This window comes from Strongylocentrotus purpuratus, unplaced genomic scaffold, assembly GCF_000002235.5.
Source record: "Strongylocentrotus purpuratus isolate Spur 01 unplaced genomic scaffold, Spur_5.0 spur5_scaffold_5, whole genome shotgun sequence".
NCBI lineage: Eukaryota > Metazoa > Echinodermata > Echinoidea > Camarodonta > Strongylocentrotidae > Strongylocentrotus > Strongylocentrotus purpuratus.
In genome coordinates this window covers 23352915-23370026 of record NW_022145611.1, presented here as the reverse complement: position 1 = coordinate 23370026, position 17112 = coordinate 23352915, and the positions used below count along the sequence as shown (strand labels likewise).

At 36.9% G+C, this 17112-nt stretch overlaps 1 protein-coding gene across 1 annotated transcript in view; it reads left to right on the top strand.

Moving 5' to 3' along the window:
• The window catches only part of LOC591796 (spectrin beta chain, non-erythrocytic 5), a 54933-nt gene extending 38907 nt beyond the window's left edge, over positions 1-16026 (top strand). The window contains exons 56-73 of the mRNA XM_030998840.1: positions 381-518; positions 1073-1198; positions 1665-1795; positions 2583-2769; positions 3105-3305; positions 3860-4090; positions 4578-4760; positions 5301-5492; positions 7836-7991; positions 8393-8610; positions 9140-9329; positions 9874-10050; positions 11328-11432; positions 11850-12014; positions 12399-12927; positions 13690-13803; positions 14315-14358; positions 15491-16026. Coding sequence (XP_030854700.1) covers positions 381-518; positions 1073-1198; positions 1665-1795; positions 2583-2769; positions 3105-3305; positions 3860-4090; positions 4578-4760; positions 5301-5492; positions 7836-7991; positions 8393-8610; positions 9140-9329; positions 9874-10050; positions 11328-11432; positions 11850-12014; positions 12399-12927; positions 13690-13803; positions 14315-14358; positions 15491-15880 — 3477 coding nt within the window. The 3' untranslated portion in view covers positions 15881-16026. The remainder of the gene's footprint in view (positions 1-380; positions 519-1072; positions 1199-1664; positions 1796-2582; positions 2770-3104; positions 3306-3859; positions 4091-4577; positions 4761-5300; positions 5493-7835; positions 7992-8392; positions 8611-9139; positions 9330-9873; positions 10051-11327; positions 11433-11849; positions 12015-12398; positions 12928-13689; positions 13804-14314; positions 14359-15490) is intronic.
• Positions 16027-17112: the final 1086 nt, after the last annotated feature.

Genomic DNA, 17112 nt, shown 5'->3' with positions numbered 1-17112 from the left:
CCTTGAATGTCTTTCACTTCATCACTAATTCACCATGCAGACTTTCAGTCTCAGGTTTCATCTTGAAATTTTGACAAAATATTTGTTAAATAATAATAATAGTAATAATAATGGGTTCTTGTATAGCGCTCATGTCAGTCAGATTTGACCCTCCTGGCACTCCCGAAGATACCAAAGACAATATTTATTTTTCATATATAACTACATCTGTCAAGGTCACAAATCTAGTGCTCTCCATCCCGCTACTGTAATGTCTATAACAAAGTCCAAAACATTACATAAATAATAATGCCTATGATATAGAATATGGATTATTTTATCATTGGAAGGAAAATTTTGTGAATGATGATGGCGATAATAAAAGTATTTGCTTTCGACAGCGTGGCAAAGCTATGATTGAACAGGAGCATCATGCATCAGCTGACATCAAGGAGAAACTTCTCGAGCTAGAACAGAGATGGCAACATCTTATGGATCGGTGTGCCTGGAAACAAGATCATCTACAGCAGGCATACAAGGTAGGAATCTTATTACAAGTATTGTCTACTTATCATTGGCAGAAGGTTGCAAATGGATGGTCAGCCAGCAATTTTATATTTCTAGAAATAGACATGAGTTAGTATGTTGAGACCCTATACAAAACGGAACATGGAAGAGTTTTGAATATGTATTGTAACCTGTGCAATGTTGGACAAGATCAGTTTAGTAGAAATTAGCTATATTTATGAACTATAAAGGTAAAATGTAGAGGTAAAGGATAGATCCATGATATATATTTTTTAGAATTAGAAAAACTTGGGATTTATTTCAAGAAAATGTAACTCTATATATCCTTTGAATTATTACCATTTAAATTGTATTACATGTGTGACTCCAGTTACATTACACGACCATGACCAGAAAAACTTGGGATTTATTTCAAGAAAATGTAAAGATACCCTTTTAATTATTACCATTCAAATTGTTATTACATGTGTGAATCAAGTATCATTTAATCATGCGAGTTGACTTTACATGTTTCACGACAAGAGCCTTTCTCTCACACAAAGTTGTTGTTCTTTGATCATCCAAGGCCCATGTCCTCCAGCGTACTATAGATGATATGAGTGGATGGTTGAGCGAGGTAGAGAGCCATCTTCAGTCCAGTGATGTAGGCAAGGACATGGCCAGTGTCAAGCATCTCATTAAGAAACATCAGGTAGGAACAATCAAACTTTTCTTCAGTGTTCATCTCTATAAAATAGTTTCTTTGGTTGAATCAAACATTATTGCAAGGAAAAGTGAAACTAGATGTGCAGGTACAGGGGTGTACACATTTAAGAATGGTCATTGCTTATAGACTTATGGTATGTCAGGAATAAGCATTGATTTAAAAAAAATGAACATCTTGGTTTGAAAGGTCGTCTAATAGAAAGGTTCCATAGCTTGAGAGAGATAGAATTCAATTTTGATGTGAAAAACCTGTTGTAATTGTCTTTTATCTAAGATCACTTTCTGTATGAAATTGTCATTGATATGAATCTATTTAACTGATAATGCAAACCTATTTATATTTGTGAACCATGCAAGCAAGAGAAGTCCCTCGATACTGAAATGTATTATTTTGGAGTGAATTTAGCGGTGATATGATTTTAACCCTTATTTTCCCTTTTCTTTATTACTAGGCTCTAAACCTTGATATTGAATCATATGAAGAGAAAGTGATTGAAATCAAGCAGACAGCAGGGACACTCAAAGAAGAAGAGAACTTCCTAGCAGATGACATGATCAACAAAACAGATTCGGTTTATGAAAGGTAAGGCTACAGTCTTCCATTCCTTTAACCCATTAGCAACTACACCGCCCGAAATCGTCCCTCCTTTTACTCACTGAACCGCCCGAAACCGCCCGTCCGTTTTCAACGCGCTATAGTATCTGTTCTAGGGTCTACCGTGATAATGTTAATTGTGCGTTATCCTAACGATGTCTACAGTAGGATTCTGCATAGAAACATAACGCATGTTTCATTTTGTTCAGAACAATGTCAAAATAAGAGCAATATTGCAACATCTTCCAGTGAGTAATAGGCCATTTTTACAAAATCTCTAGTTGCTAATGGGTTAAGAAATGAAATTCCTTATCCATGACATTGTATCTGCTTGTAGAAGAGAGACATTTATAGAAAATGTAATGGACTTCATCCACTTTTCCAATTCACTGTTTTTCACTTTTTTTAATATAAATACATTCTTTTTATTTTATATGGACCTATACTGGTATATATATATGTGGTAGTGGTTAATTTACCTGACTGCTAAGAAAGCATAAATGCTTGTTAGTAAGCAACCAGATGGCTGACGGCTTTACATCCTCTCCGATGGACCTGGTAATGAGGATTAATGCCTTACCAAAGGGCACTAGCGCATCGACTTGGCTTTGAACCAGGTCACCGGATTACGAGACCACTGCTCTACCAACTGAGCTTTCGCGCCTCCTTATATATGTCTATGAATTTGTTAATGTATGATGAGAGAAAAAGGACATGATATTTTCATTCCCTTCAGTTGTAACCCTCATTAATCTCTCTCTTTCTGTATTGCAAGGTATGATGCAGTCACCGAGTTGGCTGTACAGAGACAGAATCAGTTGGATGATGCCTTCACCCTCTACAAGTTCTCAAGAGATGTTGATGATGAGTTGTCATGGATACAGGAGAAAATGAACCTAGCATCCTCCAATGAATATGGCAACTCCCTGACTGCAGTTCAAAACCTAGTCAAGAGACATCAAGTAAGTGATCACTTTTTTTCTGTTGTTCATATACAAATGAATTTAAAAAGAATATATAAGATAATTAGTTACCAAGCTGATTTTGAGTCTTTATTTTATTTTGTCCACTTTATTACCCCCTGCCTTAAATTGTTCACTCTTTGAATAATGATGGTGTCATTTTTGGAATGTTCATTCCCCTTTTTAAATGTTTTCACATTGTATCCCATGTGGGCTATTTATTGAGATAATTTTTTGCTTTCATCATAGTTCAACAAATTGGAGACGACTTGTGACGTTAATACATTCTAATACATTCTTTAAACCTGTTTAAAAACTTTTATTTTCCTCACTAGATGCTGGAGAGTGAGATAACAGCCCATGAGCAGTTGATCGGTGCAGTGTCCAACACTGCTCATCAGCTGCTGGATATGGGTCACTATGGCAACAGTGAGATCAAAGACCAAGAGATGAATCTGAACTCAAGATGGAGTCAACTCAAGGAGGCTGCTTCTGAAAGGAAAAGGAAACTCTCCTCTGCACTTGATATTCAGAAGGTAGGAATGGAAACATATAATTGCTTTAAGTCCATCTATTAGTGCAATAAATTGAGTAAATATGAAAGATGACCAACAGTCTTTTTCAAGACTACACCAACAGTCCTTTTCAGGACTACACAAACTCAAGAAAGAAAGATTATCAAGAGTCCTTTTCAAGACTTCCTAATCCCCTCTCTTTCTCACATGGTGCAACCGCAAGCCTACTGTATAAATATATATTGTAATCAATCAAACAGGATTCACAGTGTTTTGTGTAAAAGGGCACTTCCTGTGGTGAAAGGACCTGTACCTTTTTCATTCCATAGTGTTTTCTATGTACAATTTATCAATGTATGGTAAGGTTTGGAATCCAGCAGTTGATAATTGTTTGCATCACATTAGAAAAGTAATATAAACTTGGCGTGATGTCAGTACTGCAGATCAGGGTGTTCCTCAAGTGGATCACTATTTTTTTTTGTAATGAATGTTCGATATTGAAGATACATGATATGAAATGGTCTAAGCAGGAAAAAACATTTTGTTCATTGCACTTCTTGTTACTTTGCCTTCAGTTCCTCTCTGACCTGATGGAAGCCGAGTCCTGGATGAATGACAAGCGCCCTCTAGTGACGAGCACAGACTGCGGCAAGAACGAGGACTCTGTAGTGTCCTTACTGAAGAAGCTGGATGGTTTGGAGCTAGATCTAGAAGGCTACTCTGGAACTCTGCAAGCTTTAGCAACGACAGCCAGTAACCTGTCTGATCCATCTAACCCTCTTATGAAGGATGTACAGGAAAGACAGGTTCGTAGATAATTCCATTGTATCTTTTTCATGGAGGTCACTATTTAACACATATTTTGCAGTAGATATTTTGAAAAGGATGAATATTTGTTTTGTCAATAATTGATATGTCTGAGATTGACATAGGAAGAGAATTAGAAAAAAGGATTTGAATTTTTGACAGTTCCATTCACCAATCTCATTCAGGGATGATGGCAAATATTTTGATAGGAATTTATTTTATTTTTTCAAAATGTGTTGTTATTTGACAAAAACATTAAAAAACATATTTTTGTGAACTGGAACAATCATCTAGTTCTCAAAGCAATACAGGCCCTTTTTTGTCAAAAACTTTGGTCTTACCTGTAATTTCATAAATCATGAGGATATGAATTCTATGACGTCTTTTTTTGTTGCTCAAGTTATCAAGAAGTCTGAACTATGAAAATGAAAGCAGTCAACTTTAAATTATCTTTATCTTCTTTTATTGTTTGTTGGTTAATGCTAGAATGAAATAGAGACTCAGTACCAGGATGTCCTGGACCTACTGGAGGCTAGGAAACATGTCCTGATGGGCCATCTCAAACAGTTTGAGTTCCTGAGAGAGATGGATGAGATGGTGGATTGGATCCAGGAGAAAGAGGTCCTGGCCCTATCAGAGGACTATGGCAAGGACCTGGAACATGTTGAGGTAAGGGATAGGAGGCAAGGATGTCAGCTTTGTTTTTTCCTCTACATTATGTTCCCCGGAATTGTACTTGATGCAGGGCGAAAATTGGAAAATCAATGAATTACTTTGATTGGTATTTTAGGTAGCACCTGTAAATGAGTTAGTAGAAATAGACAAAATGTCACCTGCAGTTCATGTTTGACCAGTGAAGGTTACTTAGAAAAAGGAAATACCGATATGCCTTATTCTGACTCTGGAACATAACTAGATAGATAAAGGGGCTTAACAAAAGAATGTAATATAAAGTGCAATATGTTTTCAATGAAGATTCATTAAAAGAGACCACCAAACTGTCTTCAGTATCAAAAGTGTGATGTTCCTTCAAAATCATGTACATGTAGTTCATGTGCTTTAGTATGTTACATACACAGACATAGATTTTCCTTTTTTCCTTTTTGTCAAATCATTTAGAAAAAAGTCGATATTTCCTATTCAAGTTTTTCTTATTGTATAGGGATGTTTTAATTGTTGTCATCATTTGTCCTATCTTGCATTTATCAGATCTTGCAGGCAAGATTCAACAGTTTCACCAAAGACATTCTCACCAACGAGGGTCGTATCAGGGCTATCGGGAACAAGGCCAACACCCTTATCAAGAGTGGCATCGATGAAGACGATACCATAGCAACCAAATGTCAGGAGCTTGAAGTCAGATGGGATGAACTGAAGGAGGCTACAAATGCTAGGACACAGGTGAGATCTAAAATAGCAAAGACTAGAAGCAAAGACTAAAACCTAATACTAGACGCAAAGACTGAAAACTTATACTAGATGCAAACTCTGAAACCTTATACTAGAAGCAAAGACTGAAAACTTATACTAGACACAAAGACCGAAACCTTACACTAGAAGCAAAGACTGAAACCTTATACTAGAAGCAAAGACCGAAACCTTATACTAGATGCAAAGACTGAAACCTTATACTAGACGCAAAACCTTATACTATACACAAAGACCGAAACCTTATACTAGATGCAAAGACTGAAACCTTATACTAGAAGCAAAGACCGAAACCTTATACTAGACGCAAAACCTTATACTAGACACAAAGACCGAAACCTTATACTAGAAGCAGAGACTGAAACCTTATACTAAATGCAAAACCTTATACTAGACACAAAGACCTAAACCTTATACTAGAAGCAAAGACTGAAACCTTATACTAGACGCAACCTTATACTAGACGCAAAGAAGCAAAGACTGAAACCTTTTACTAGACGCAAAGACTGAAACCTTATACAAGACACAAAGATCAAAACCTTATACTAGACTGAAACCTTATACTAGAAGCAAACTCTAAAACCTTATACTAGAAGCAAAGACCGAAAACTTATACTAGAAGCAAAGACTGAAACCTTATACTAGAAGCAAAGACCGAAACCTTATACTAGACGCAAAACCTTATACTAGACACAAAGACCGAAACCTTATACTAGAAGCAGAGACTGAAACCTTATACTAAATGCAAAACCTTATACTAGACACAAAGACCTAAACCTTATACTAGAAGCAAAGACTGAAACCTTATACTAGACGCAACCTTATACTAGACGCAAAGAAGCAAAGACTGAAACCTTTTACTAGACGCAAAGACTGAAACCTTATACAAGACACAAAGATCAAAACCTTATACTAGACTGAAACCTTATACTAGAAGCAAACTCTAAAACCTTATACTAGAAGCAAAGACCGAAAACTTATACTAGAAGCAAAGACTGAAACCTTATACTAGAAGCAAAGACCGAAACCTTATACTAGACGCAAAACCTTATACTAGACACAAAGACCGAAACCTTATACTAGAAGCAGAGACTGAAACCTTATACTAAATGCAAAACCTTATACTAGACACAAAGACCTAAACCTTATACTAGAAGCAAAGACTGAAACCTTATACTAGACGCAACCTTATACTAGACGCAAAGAAGCAAAGACTGAAACCTTTTACTAGACGCAAAGACTGAAACCTTATACAAGACACAAAGATCAAAACCTTATACTAGACTGAAACCTTATACTAGAAGCAAACTCTAAAACCTTATACTAGAAGCAAAGACCGAAACTTATACTAGAAGCAAAGAGTGAAACCTTATACTAGAAGCAAAGACTGAAACCTTATACTAGACGCAAAACCTTATACTAGACACAAAGACCGAAACCTTATACTAGATGCAAAGACTAAAACCTTATACTAGACCCAAAGACCGAAACCTTATACTAGATGCAAAGACTGAAACCTTATACTAGAAGCAAAGACCGAAACCTTATACTAGACACAAAGGCCAAAACCTTATACTAGAAGCAAAGACCGAAACCTTATACTAGACGCAAAACCTTATACTAGACACAAAGGCCAAAACCTTATACTAGATACAAAGACTGAAACCTTATACGAGACCTGAAACTAGACACAAAGACTGAAACCTTATCCTAGACGCAAAACCTTATACTAGACACAAAGACCGAAACCTTATACTAGAAGCAAAGACTGAAACCTTATACTAGAAGCAAAGACCAAAAATTTATACTAGAAGCAAAGACTGAAACCTTGAACTAGAAGCAAAGACTGAAACCTCATACTAGAAGCAAAGACTGAAACCTCATACTAGAATAAACCATTACAGACCAAGTCACTGTCAAGAACACTAATATTTGAATATACTACTACTGGGGTCCTCCAATATATATGTATTGAGTGAAGTTATTTTTGTTCAGTATTCCAGAAGGCCATTCATGTATATTGCAAATGCAGATAGTATTGCACCAAAACCTGGTGGGCTATATAGATAGTGGAGGCATTCAAATTCTTGAAATTGACGTTTAAAAATGGACCATCTTGTGACTATCTGTGATTCAAGCATAGCATGTGATTATTTTAAGTACCTTGAATTTACACAAACCTGGATGTCTTAATTGTAGGTTCACATGTGAAGAATATTATTCACTCAATTCCGTAAAGAATTAAAATTGTTTGAAAGGCATTGACAAAATTGCCTGCTGATTTTATTTTATGATATGATAACTTTTGATACGTAGGCTCTAGCTGATGTGCGAGTAGTGCATGCCTTTGATCGAGATATTGCTGAGACCTTAGCATGGATCCAGGAGAAGGATACAGCAGTGTCCAGTGAGGATTACGGCCATGATCTACCCAGTGTCCAAGCCCTGGTCAGAAGACATACAGGCTTTGAGGTGAATATAGACTGACCATTGCAACTTCTCTGTGGTTATCTTTTTCTCCAGACATGATTCACTTTTACATCATAGACATATGTCAACACTATCATACAGAGATAGAAGCAGATACCAAAGTACATTTTCACTCGTGATTAAACATGTGGTTTATACATTTTTTAGGAAGAATGTTGATTTTACTCCCATTAAAAGGGAGTTGCAGAAGAATGTTGTTGAAGAATGTTACAACAAATTTTAATGATGGAAAAGAGTTGATGAAGGGGTAAGAAATCACAGATATCATGTTGTATTTCTTTGATGTTCTTGGTGCTCAAAAAAGAAGTGAAAAAATGGAAGGGATGGCAATTGAAATACTAGTCATAAAATCACACATCCAACTTACTCTTGTTGAATTGCAGAGGGATCTAGCTGCTGTCGAGGAGAAGGTAGAGTCCACCTCAACCCAAGCAGCTCAGCTGGTAGAAGAGTACACTGATGCCTATCAGCATATCAGCGATGAGAATGATTCTATGGTGAGTGCGTGGAACATGTTACTGGAGAGAGCAGCCCTGAGGAAAGACAGACTGATGCAGGCAGAACAGCTTCAGCTCTACTTCAATGAATTCAGGGAACTGAGGTAAGGACATTGATTGCAGAACTGTTCTTCCTCATTGTATTTATCGTATGACTGTGCCTTATTGGCAGGTTGGGTGTGTTCTATGTAGAGAATTTGTTTGGAACTCTGTGATATGTGTTGTGCTGGCTTTTTTTCTTTGTGCAAATTTTACCCCAGACGTGAAAAAGGGAAAGGCTCTCTTGACCTACCATATGAAAGCTCTTATACCTTTGGTGAATTGTCAGAATATGGTGCAATCATGACCCAACATTTGAGGAACTTCAATTTGTAGATCTTCACTTCTGTTTCTGTTGAATAAAAGTTTGAATAGAGGAAATGTCACTGTAGAAAATATTTAAACCCAAAGAAAAGGGTTGAAAGTTGCATTGGAAAATTAACATACAGGTAGTGTTTTTGCTCTATATATCATTGCAATTACTCACCATTTTTCTTGAGCCCATCAAATCACTGAACAGAAGAATTAGTGTACAAGAGTAAGATTTAATTAACATTTTAACCAACTAATTGTCTACACCTCTTGCACCTACAGCACATGGATCAACGAGATGAATGCTCTGCTTTCATCAGATGAGACCCCCCATGATGTGACCAGCGCTGAAGCTCTCATCAACAAACATTCTGAACATCAGCTAGAGATGTCCCTCCATGCTACCAACATTGCTGACTTCATTGAGACTGGCAAGAAGCTCATTGACGAGGATCACTTTTTAGCCAAGGAGGTAAGTTGCTTGGCATTTACAGAAAAATGTGATTATTTCCTGACTAAGAGATAAAAAAAAGTCAAAGTGTTTATCTAGTGAAATTTGATTTACATTGAATATTACATATGACTGTTATTTACATAGGAATTTGACATTAAGTGGTGAATGGCTGTATGATTGATACATAAGACTGATGAGTTAGTATTCTCTTTATGTGGAAGGAAATTGTACTTGTGAATGTCATGAAACAAGTCCCAGGAAATGTTGAGTCACTGTAATTAATTTGTGGGAAAGCGTATGAAATTTCTCAAGCAAAATGAATATTAGGTGAGTGCCTAGATTATAATTATTTTTTTTGTAGTTATACTCTTATTCCATATCTGTTTGAAGATATTATAAGCATATGATATTCTGTATGAACTTGCTGTTCTAATCTAATGTTTATATTTTGGCATGAAAAATATTTGACTTGATGTGTCTTTTGTTGATGGAACAGGGAATATCTTTACCCCGTATTTTCCTGAAAACTAAATTCCTTTATCTCAATGATTGTTATCCTAAGGTTGAGGCTAAAGTGCGGCAGCTGGACCAGGCGTGGGTCAACCTGAATGCCAAGTGTGAAGAGAGGCAGAACTACTTTGAGGCCAAACTAGATACCTTCCTGTTGCAGAGAGACCTTGAAGTGGCAGATTCCTGGCTCAATGATAAGGACCCTATCCTTGTAGACCAGTCATTCCTGGTAAGTTGCACAGGTCTCATTACAGGGAGGGAGAGGGGTGGGAGTGGTCCTTGAAGGAGCCAGGTCCTGGCTCAATGATAACGATTCTATCAAAAAGGGTCAGTCATCCCTGATATGTAGTCCAGGCCTCATTTACAGGGAAGGGGATCTTGAAGGCTTGTTTTTATAAAAAAACGTGTTTAATGGACATTTGATGTACAGATTCAAGAGACACGTTTTGTTCGTTGTTGAAATTGTGTATTACTGGTAATTTTGAAACCTGTATACATTATACATTTTGAAAAGTATGTATTACCAATCTACCAATAGTGCCAATACTTTTGAATTACCATAAGAAGGTTTAAGAAGTGCTGAAAGTAGAGACTAATCTCTTGGTCTCTCTCTCTCTCTCTCTCTATCTCACTTCTCTCCATACTACATCTCCCTACTACATCTCCCTTTGCCAGCTCTCTTTTCTTTTTTATCCTCCTCTTAGTGTATTTCTTTTATCCTGTCGTTCTCTTCCTGTCAGTCACTAGCTCACCCCATCGCCCCCTTCCCCTCTCTCTCTCTCTCTATCTCCTCCCTTTCTATTGTTCCCAATACGCTTTTCTTCCCATTTTTATGACCAAAAGGATAGAAATCAGGATGTTGGAACAGTATGCAATATCCGAGGATTTTAGAAAATTTGCTTTTTTTCTTCAAGATAGAGCAAGGTCTTTAAATACGGTACCATACATAAGATTAATCCAAAGAAAGAGTTACTGAGAGAGTGGGGAAAGCGAAGAGCAAGGAGATTTAAAATAACTCAATAGAATAAATGATGAGGCAAGTTTTTCAAGCTGGGGTTTTCTTTAAGCTAGGGGAAAAGAGACAAAACTTTTCATTTGTAACTTTCTGACAAAGAAATCTTTATTGAAAGATTTCATGGTCCAGTGATTCTAAGAAGGATTTACAGAAGCCGTAGAAGATTTCAAATTGAAAAGAGACATGGGAGCCCATTGTTTATTGTGTTTACACCTGGTATATAAATACTGTCTCAAAGACCTGAGTGTTGAAATCTGTCAAAAGCTACTGAGGGTCCTTATTGTACCACTTGAAGAGCTAACAACCCGCTGAATTTTACAATGAGGACAAAGCCTCTTTGAATACCAAATGTATAATGAGTTTGTGTACAAGTGACTTCTTGTATTCCCGATTGCTTCTTCATCTAGCAGTTATCAAGCGTATAAAGCTACATGAACATGTTTCTGTTCTTGTGGTGTTATTTGATGTGATTCTGATTATTTTTTGTACAGGATGATTCTTGCGATATTGAGGAGCTATTGAAGAAACAGGAGGACTTTGAGAAGATGATCGAAGCACAGGAGGAAAGGTTTGCTGCCCTCACAAGGCTGACCAAGGTAATTAGTTTGGGTGTGGTCTTCATGCACTCAAAACCACATGTTTCTTGTGATTTCTTGCTTGATATGACAAATTAACCAGTTCTTAAAATTATTTAAACAAATATGCATATCTTGAAGAGTTCTTTGTGACAATGGAAACCTTGCCTGAGGCTTCACAGTACAGCAATATATACAATGTAGATTCCATTCATAGACACATTTGAAAGGTGATAATTTGTATTGAAGACCTCATTTTATTTTGTGAGGACATCTGTGTGTTTTAGCCGTCCCTTCTTGTACTTGTATGCAAATGATTGGCCCAACCTACAAAAGAGGATTATCCATTGACTGTTATTATATTTTTACATGGATTAACATGATATTTCAAGGGGTTATTAAGTCCAAAAATTTCATTTATCTTTTCTAAACATTCAGGCTGAGGCAAAGCGTGATGCTGGCCATACAACTCTAGATGATGTCCTACGAGAATTTGACAAAGTGGAGAAGATGGGAGCACCCCCTAATGGCAGAGGTCTTCTTAACAAACAGTTCACAATAGAGGAAGAAGATGAAGAAGCAGAGGAAGAAGAGAGAAAGAAAGTAAGTTTTTTGAAAAAGTGGTAGCTCCTTCTGTTTCTTGATAAACCTGTTACAGAAGACAACATCTTGTGCTTCCTTAATTTTTTGCAGTTATGTTCATGGTGATCTACTAAGTCGAACAGATTTTGGCTATTAGATTGCTAAATGTATGCCTGATGAATAGACATCACAGCTATTTTGAATATTCAGAGTCTCATTTTTCTTTCAACTTTTACACCTCAAATAAAGCATTGTACAATTTTGCAACAAATGTTATAATTTGCTGGCTGTGTACATATTTTATTGCAATATTCTATATCGACCCAAGTTTCATCCTTATTAACACATTTACTTGCCTTAATCTTTAAATTATTGTTGATTTTTGTTTCTTTCTTTTTTATTAAGACTCTTCAAGATGAAAATATAAGCAACATGCTTGATGATATGGCTGGCATGTCACCAAAGAATGCAGGCATTCATAACACAGACAACTTGTTTGATCAGACTGACTTAGTATCATCTAAACAAACTTCCAGTCAGGAGGCTGCCATTCCCTCATCTGTTGCTAAGCAACAAGAGGAAGCCTCTCCACGTCGGCATGTACCAAAGTCCTTCAGACCACCACTCACATCCTCAAAAATATCATCAAGGACCGGTGGGAGCGAGATGCGATCCGATAAAATTGATGATGATGATGAAGGGAAAGAGGAGGAGGAAAAGAGGAAGGAAGGAGGACAGGAGGAGGCTGCAGAAGCACTGGACCGATCAAGAAGACGGATGTTGATCCCCAGGATAAGCATCACCATGTTTGATGATGAGCTTCCAGAGACCTTTGGTGTTCCTGAGGATGCTGATATCAAGAAGGATGAAGCAGACCAGATTGAGCAGATTATCAGACAGAACTCTATAGAGGAGGAAGCAGGAGACAATGATGGTGAGATGATGAAGATGTTAAACATGGATCACTCGATGTTATATGCAATGATCATAGAAATGACTTCATTAAAAGCAGGACTGCACTACTTGTAGCTTCTTGCACCCTCTTTATAGAAAACAATGCCTAAGCGGTACCCGTTGGTACTCCATGGTCCCCTTTTTCTTGTGTTAATTGAGAGCTGATTTGATGAGATAACCACCTGTCAGTGACCACGCAGGGAGGTCTAATCCCTCCTGGCCAAACTAGTGCACATAGGCTGTAACATGTACAATACACAAATCAATATTTGGTGAGGTTTTCAAGGAAATGTCTGATATCATTACCTTGGTTTAAACTCAGCTGCACTTTAACCGTCCTACAGTTTTGATGAAGAATTTTGGTTGAAGAGTGGCAAATATTTAAAAGTTTGTGCCAAGGGCTGTTATACTCTCCATTCTAAAGTGTGAAACTAACATTAGCTGGAGTGATAACCTTTCCCATATGTTACATCTTACTATACCTACTGCTCGATCCAACAGTGTAAAGTTAAAAAGTGTTATATTTACCATTTGAAATATATGACTCCCTTTGCCCTTATGAATCTAGATTTTACAAATTCAAGTGTAGTGTTACTCCTGGAATTCAAACATAGTCATGATATTGTTTGAAGGATACATATGCTTAAATAAGTGCAAATCTGCATGTACTTATATAGATAATTTTCATCATGTTAAGATGTCCTCCAATTGAAGTTTTTGTTGTTGTTTTGCACTTTAATAGATGATCTCCTGGATGAAGACTATCCCCTTGATGATGATGATCTTGCTTTTCAGGACAGTGATGAAAGTGGTCCTGTTGATGACCCAGACTTTGATGATGCTGATGATTTACTGGGTAAAACAACTCTCAGCTCATTCTTTCTTTCCATTAACTGTTTCATACTCCTGAAAGGGTTTATGTGGGAGTTATCCTATCGGCGGGTGATCGGTATTAAAGTCCATTGTAAAAAATTTGTGGTGCAAATTAATTCCTTGGTTTTAATGGGATTCCATTGAAAGCATTTAAACTTGGTTGCAATGAAGTGTAGATGTATGGGATACATGTATCTGTCTCCTTTATATTCCTATTCTTCCTTTTTTGTTGCAGGGTTCGGGGTTGGGGTTAAGTCATTGTCATGGCACTCCATCTCATCTTCCTTTATGCCTCCACTTTTCTCAAATTACACTGCAAATACTCAAGATTGCCTTACATGTGTTTAATGTGTAGAAAATTACATTTTCCATTCCCTTTCTTCTTAGTTCCATTACAAAACAATATTTACATTTTAGGCATCTTGCTCATGTCACTTGTATCCTTTGTTCCACTTATTACACTTCATTACATTTCATTTCATATCATATGTTAGATCCACCTGACACAGCACCATCTGTAGGCTCAGTGAAAATTAAGGTAAGTCCAAGTTGATAGCGGAAATGTCATTAATAATGCCATAATGAATACAGCCCAGAGCCACAGGGCTAATCCCCATTCATTGTGCCAAGCCTCAAATCCCCCTGTGCCAAGTTAATTTTGAGATAATCGGATTAACGCGATGGTACTATCAATAGCGCATGCGAAACACTAGGCACAGTGCAATGGGCATGAACAATAACTGCTATTACGAATGCGAGCATGCATGCACAAAGCAGATAAGCAGTAGCTCGCTCGCTCGCATGAATGAAGCAACCAATCGATAGCGTGCTTGCGTGTACAAAGCACTATAACGATAGTGTGCAAGTAGCCTTATGGCAGGATATGAGTTAAAGTGGATTTAGTAACAAATGGATGTTTTCTTTTGATACATAAAAAACTACTGAAAGTTGCAATTCTTTGTAAAAAATAATTTCTGTATACCCCCAGTGGTTACACTATAGTTGTACTGTATCCAAAAATTTCTTTCAAACTACATACAACGTTAGTTCTTTTACGTGATCGATCATTCACCGCCTGTACATCGAGATTGTGAAATGGTCTTCCCCAAATCCTTCGCTCTTGTCACCAGTTATCCACTTTCAGAACTTAACTAAAGACATACCTATTTCAGATTGCTTACAATTAGTCACTGTTTTTTTGTGTCTTTCCCGGTTAGAATCATGAACAGACATTTTTGGTAGTTTTTCAGTCTCATTAGCGCCTTTGATTAGGCAACGAGATATTGGGGCTTTATAAATTCCTGGATTGGATTGGATTGGATAGGGATCTAAGGTTATACTAGTATAATGAGGAATTAAGTCCATATCGGCACATGTTTCTCATCACTTCATTTCATTGCATTTCATATTCACATTTAATTGCTGTATGTTCCCCATGACATGAACATGAAGTAGAACTATGCTGATTGCGTGACAAATAACCAGTTGACATTTGAATTAATTTTTAAAAATACAAGTAATTTTCCCCCCCAAAAAATATCAATGTAATCAGAGCCTGGGAATATTTTTTGCAAGGAACCCTTACCAATGAATTTGTGAGAATTAAATTTTTATGACCTGTTATAGATTGAGTTGAAATCAAATCTATCTATCTCTAATTATCTCCTCAGCCTGAGACTAAACCACCTCCTCCATCTAGCAAAAAGCCGGAGATTACCAGACGCCCAGCAGGACCAAGAACCCAAACGTTGCCCCCCTCTCCCCAAACCTCAGACCCCCAACTGCAAACGTTGCCCCCTTCTCCCCCAACTTCACACTCCTCATCAAGCATCTCATCTTCCAGTCACACAAATGGAGCTTCAAGCCACCAAGGAAACAGTGGAGATCAAAGGTCACCAAGGTTATCCCAAGATGCAACGACTCCAAAGCCGAGGGTGGGGCGGGTCACGGCGGAACCCCCGCCTCCGATACAGGTGGTGGACCTGAAGGGGCGTTCCCCTCCATCTGATGGCAAAGAGAAGAAGATCTCCATCAGTAGCATCTTCAAAAAGAAAAAGTGATTACAGTCACTTGAGGTAAAGTGTGGAAGATCATCAATGACAGCATCTTTTGTTTTAAAGCCTATCTGCACGAGATTGGCCAGGAGGGATTAGACCTCCCTGTGTGGTCACTGACAGGTGGTTATCCCATCAAATCAGCTCCCATTTAACATAAGAAAAGGGGGACCATGGGGACCAACAGGTACCCTTTAGGCATTGTTGGCTATATAGATGGTGCAAGTAGCTACAAGTAGTGCAGTCCAGCTTTAAGTTATGGATCTTTTATGGAATTGCAGCCGATGGTTGAGAGAAGACTGTATAAATACAGTAGGAGTATCTTCATGAAACGAAAAGTATTAAAGAGTCTTCAACCATCATCTTTCTTTGAAGTATAATGATAATAGAATGTTTTATGCAGTAGATCTAGAGTTATGAGAGAGGCCTAGCCGATATCATTCACATTCCATTGAAAACCCATTTTCACAAAGAAACAGAAATTCCATATTTTTTGCTTAATAGTTTATTTCTTCATTGATTGTGTGTATGAGATTTCTTTATAAATTCAAACCAAACAGTACAAAGATCTACTTAACTTTTTAGTATGTATATATATTCTTCTGTATTATGACAGCAAAAAACGTTCTGCTTATATTATCTGCCTTTTCTACAAGCGCTTTCTCATTTTGTACTGAAATATTTGTAATATAACATTTCCAAATTGTTATCTTTTGACCTATATGGCAGCAAATAATTTGTGGTTAATTGTTTATCATTGTTATTGGTATATTTCATAATGTTTTTCATACTGGCGTTATCACTTCTTGGGTATTCACACTTTTCACTCGATTGTGGCTTTTCCCCAAAATTCCCTTAATGTTTGTTTTTCATCCTGAATCTAAATGTTTACAACACATTTGTACATTTAATTTAAAATTATGATTATTTTCCTCATTGTATATATTACATTTTAACCTCTTTCTCCATTTCAACATTGATGTACATAATTATATGATAAGATGTTGGCTCTGTTATCTCCTCAGGAAAATTTGAATTAAAAAAAACTAATCAAATCTAATCATAGAACTGAAATAATTAAAGAAGTGGTGCAGATTTGATCATGTTAATCAGTCAATCAATGACTTTGTAAAGCTTTGTGTATATAATTCAGTTCTTTTGTCTCTTAATTAATATCATCTCAATACTGTGTGTGAATAATAGTACTTTTTAAAAATTCTGATAATCATTGAGTCATT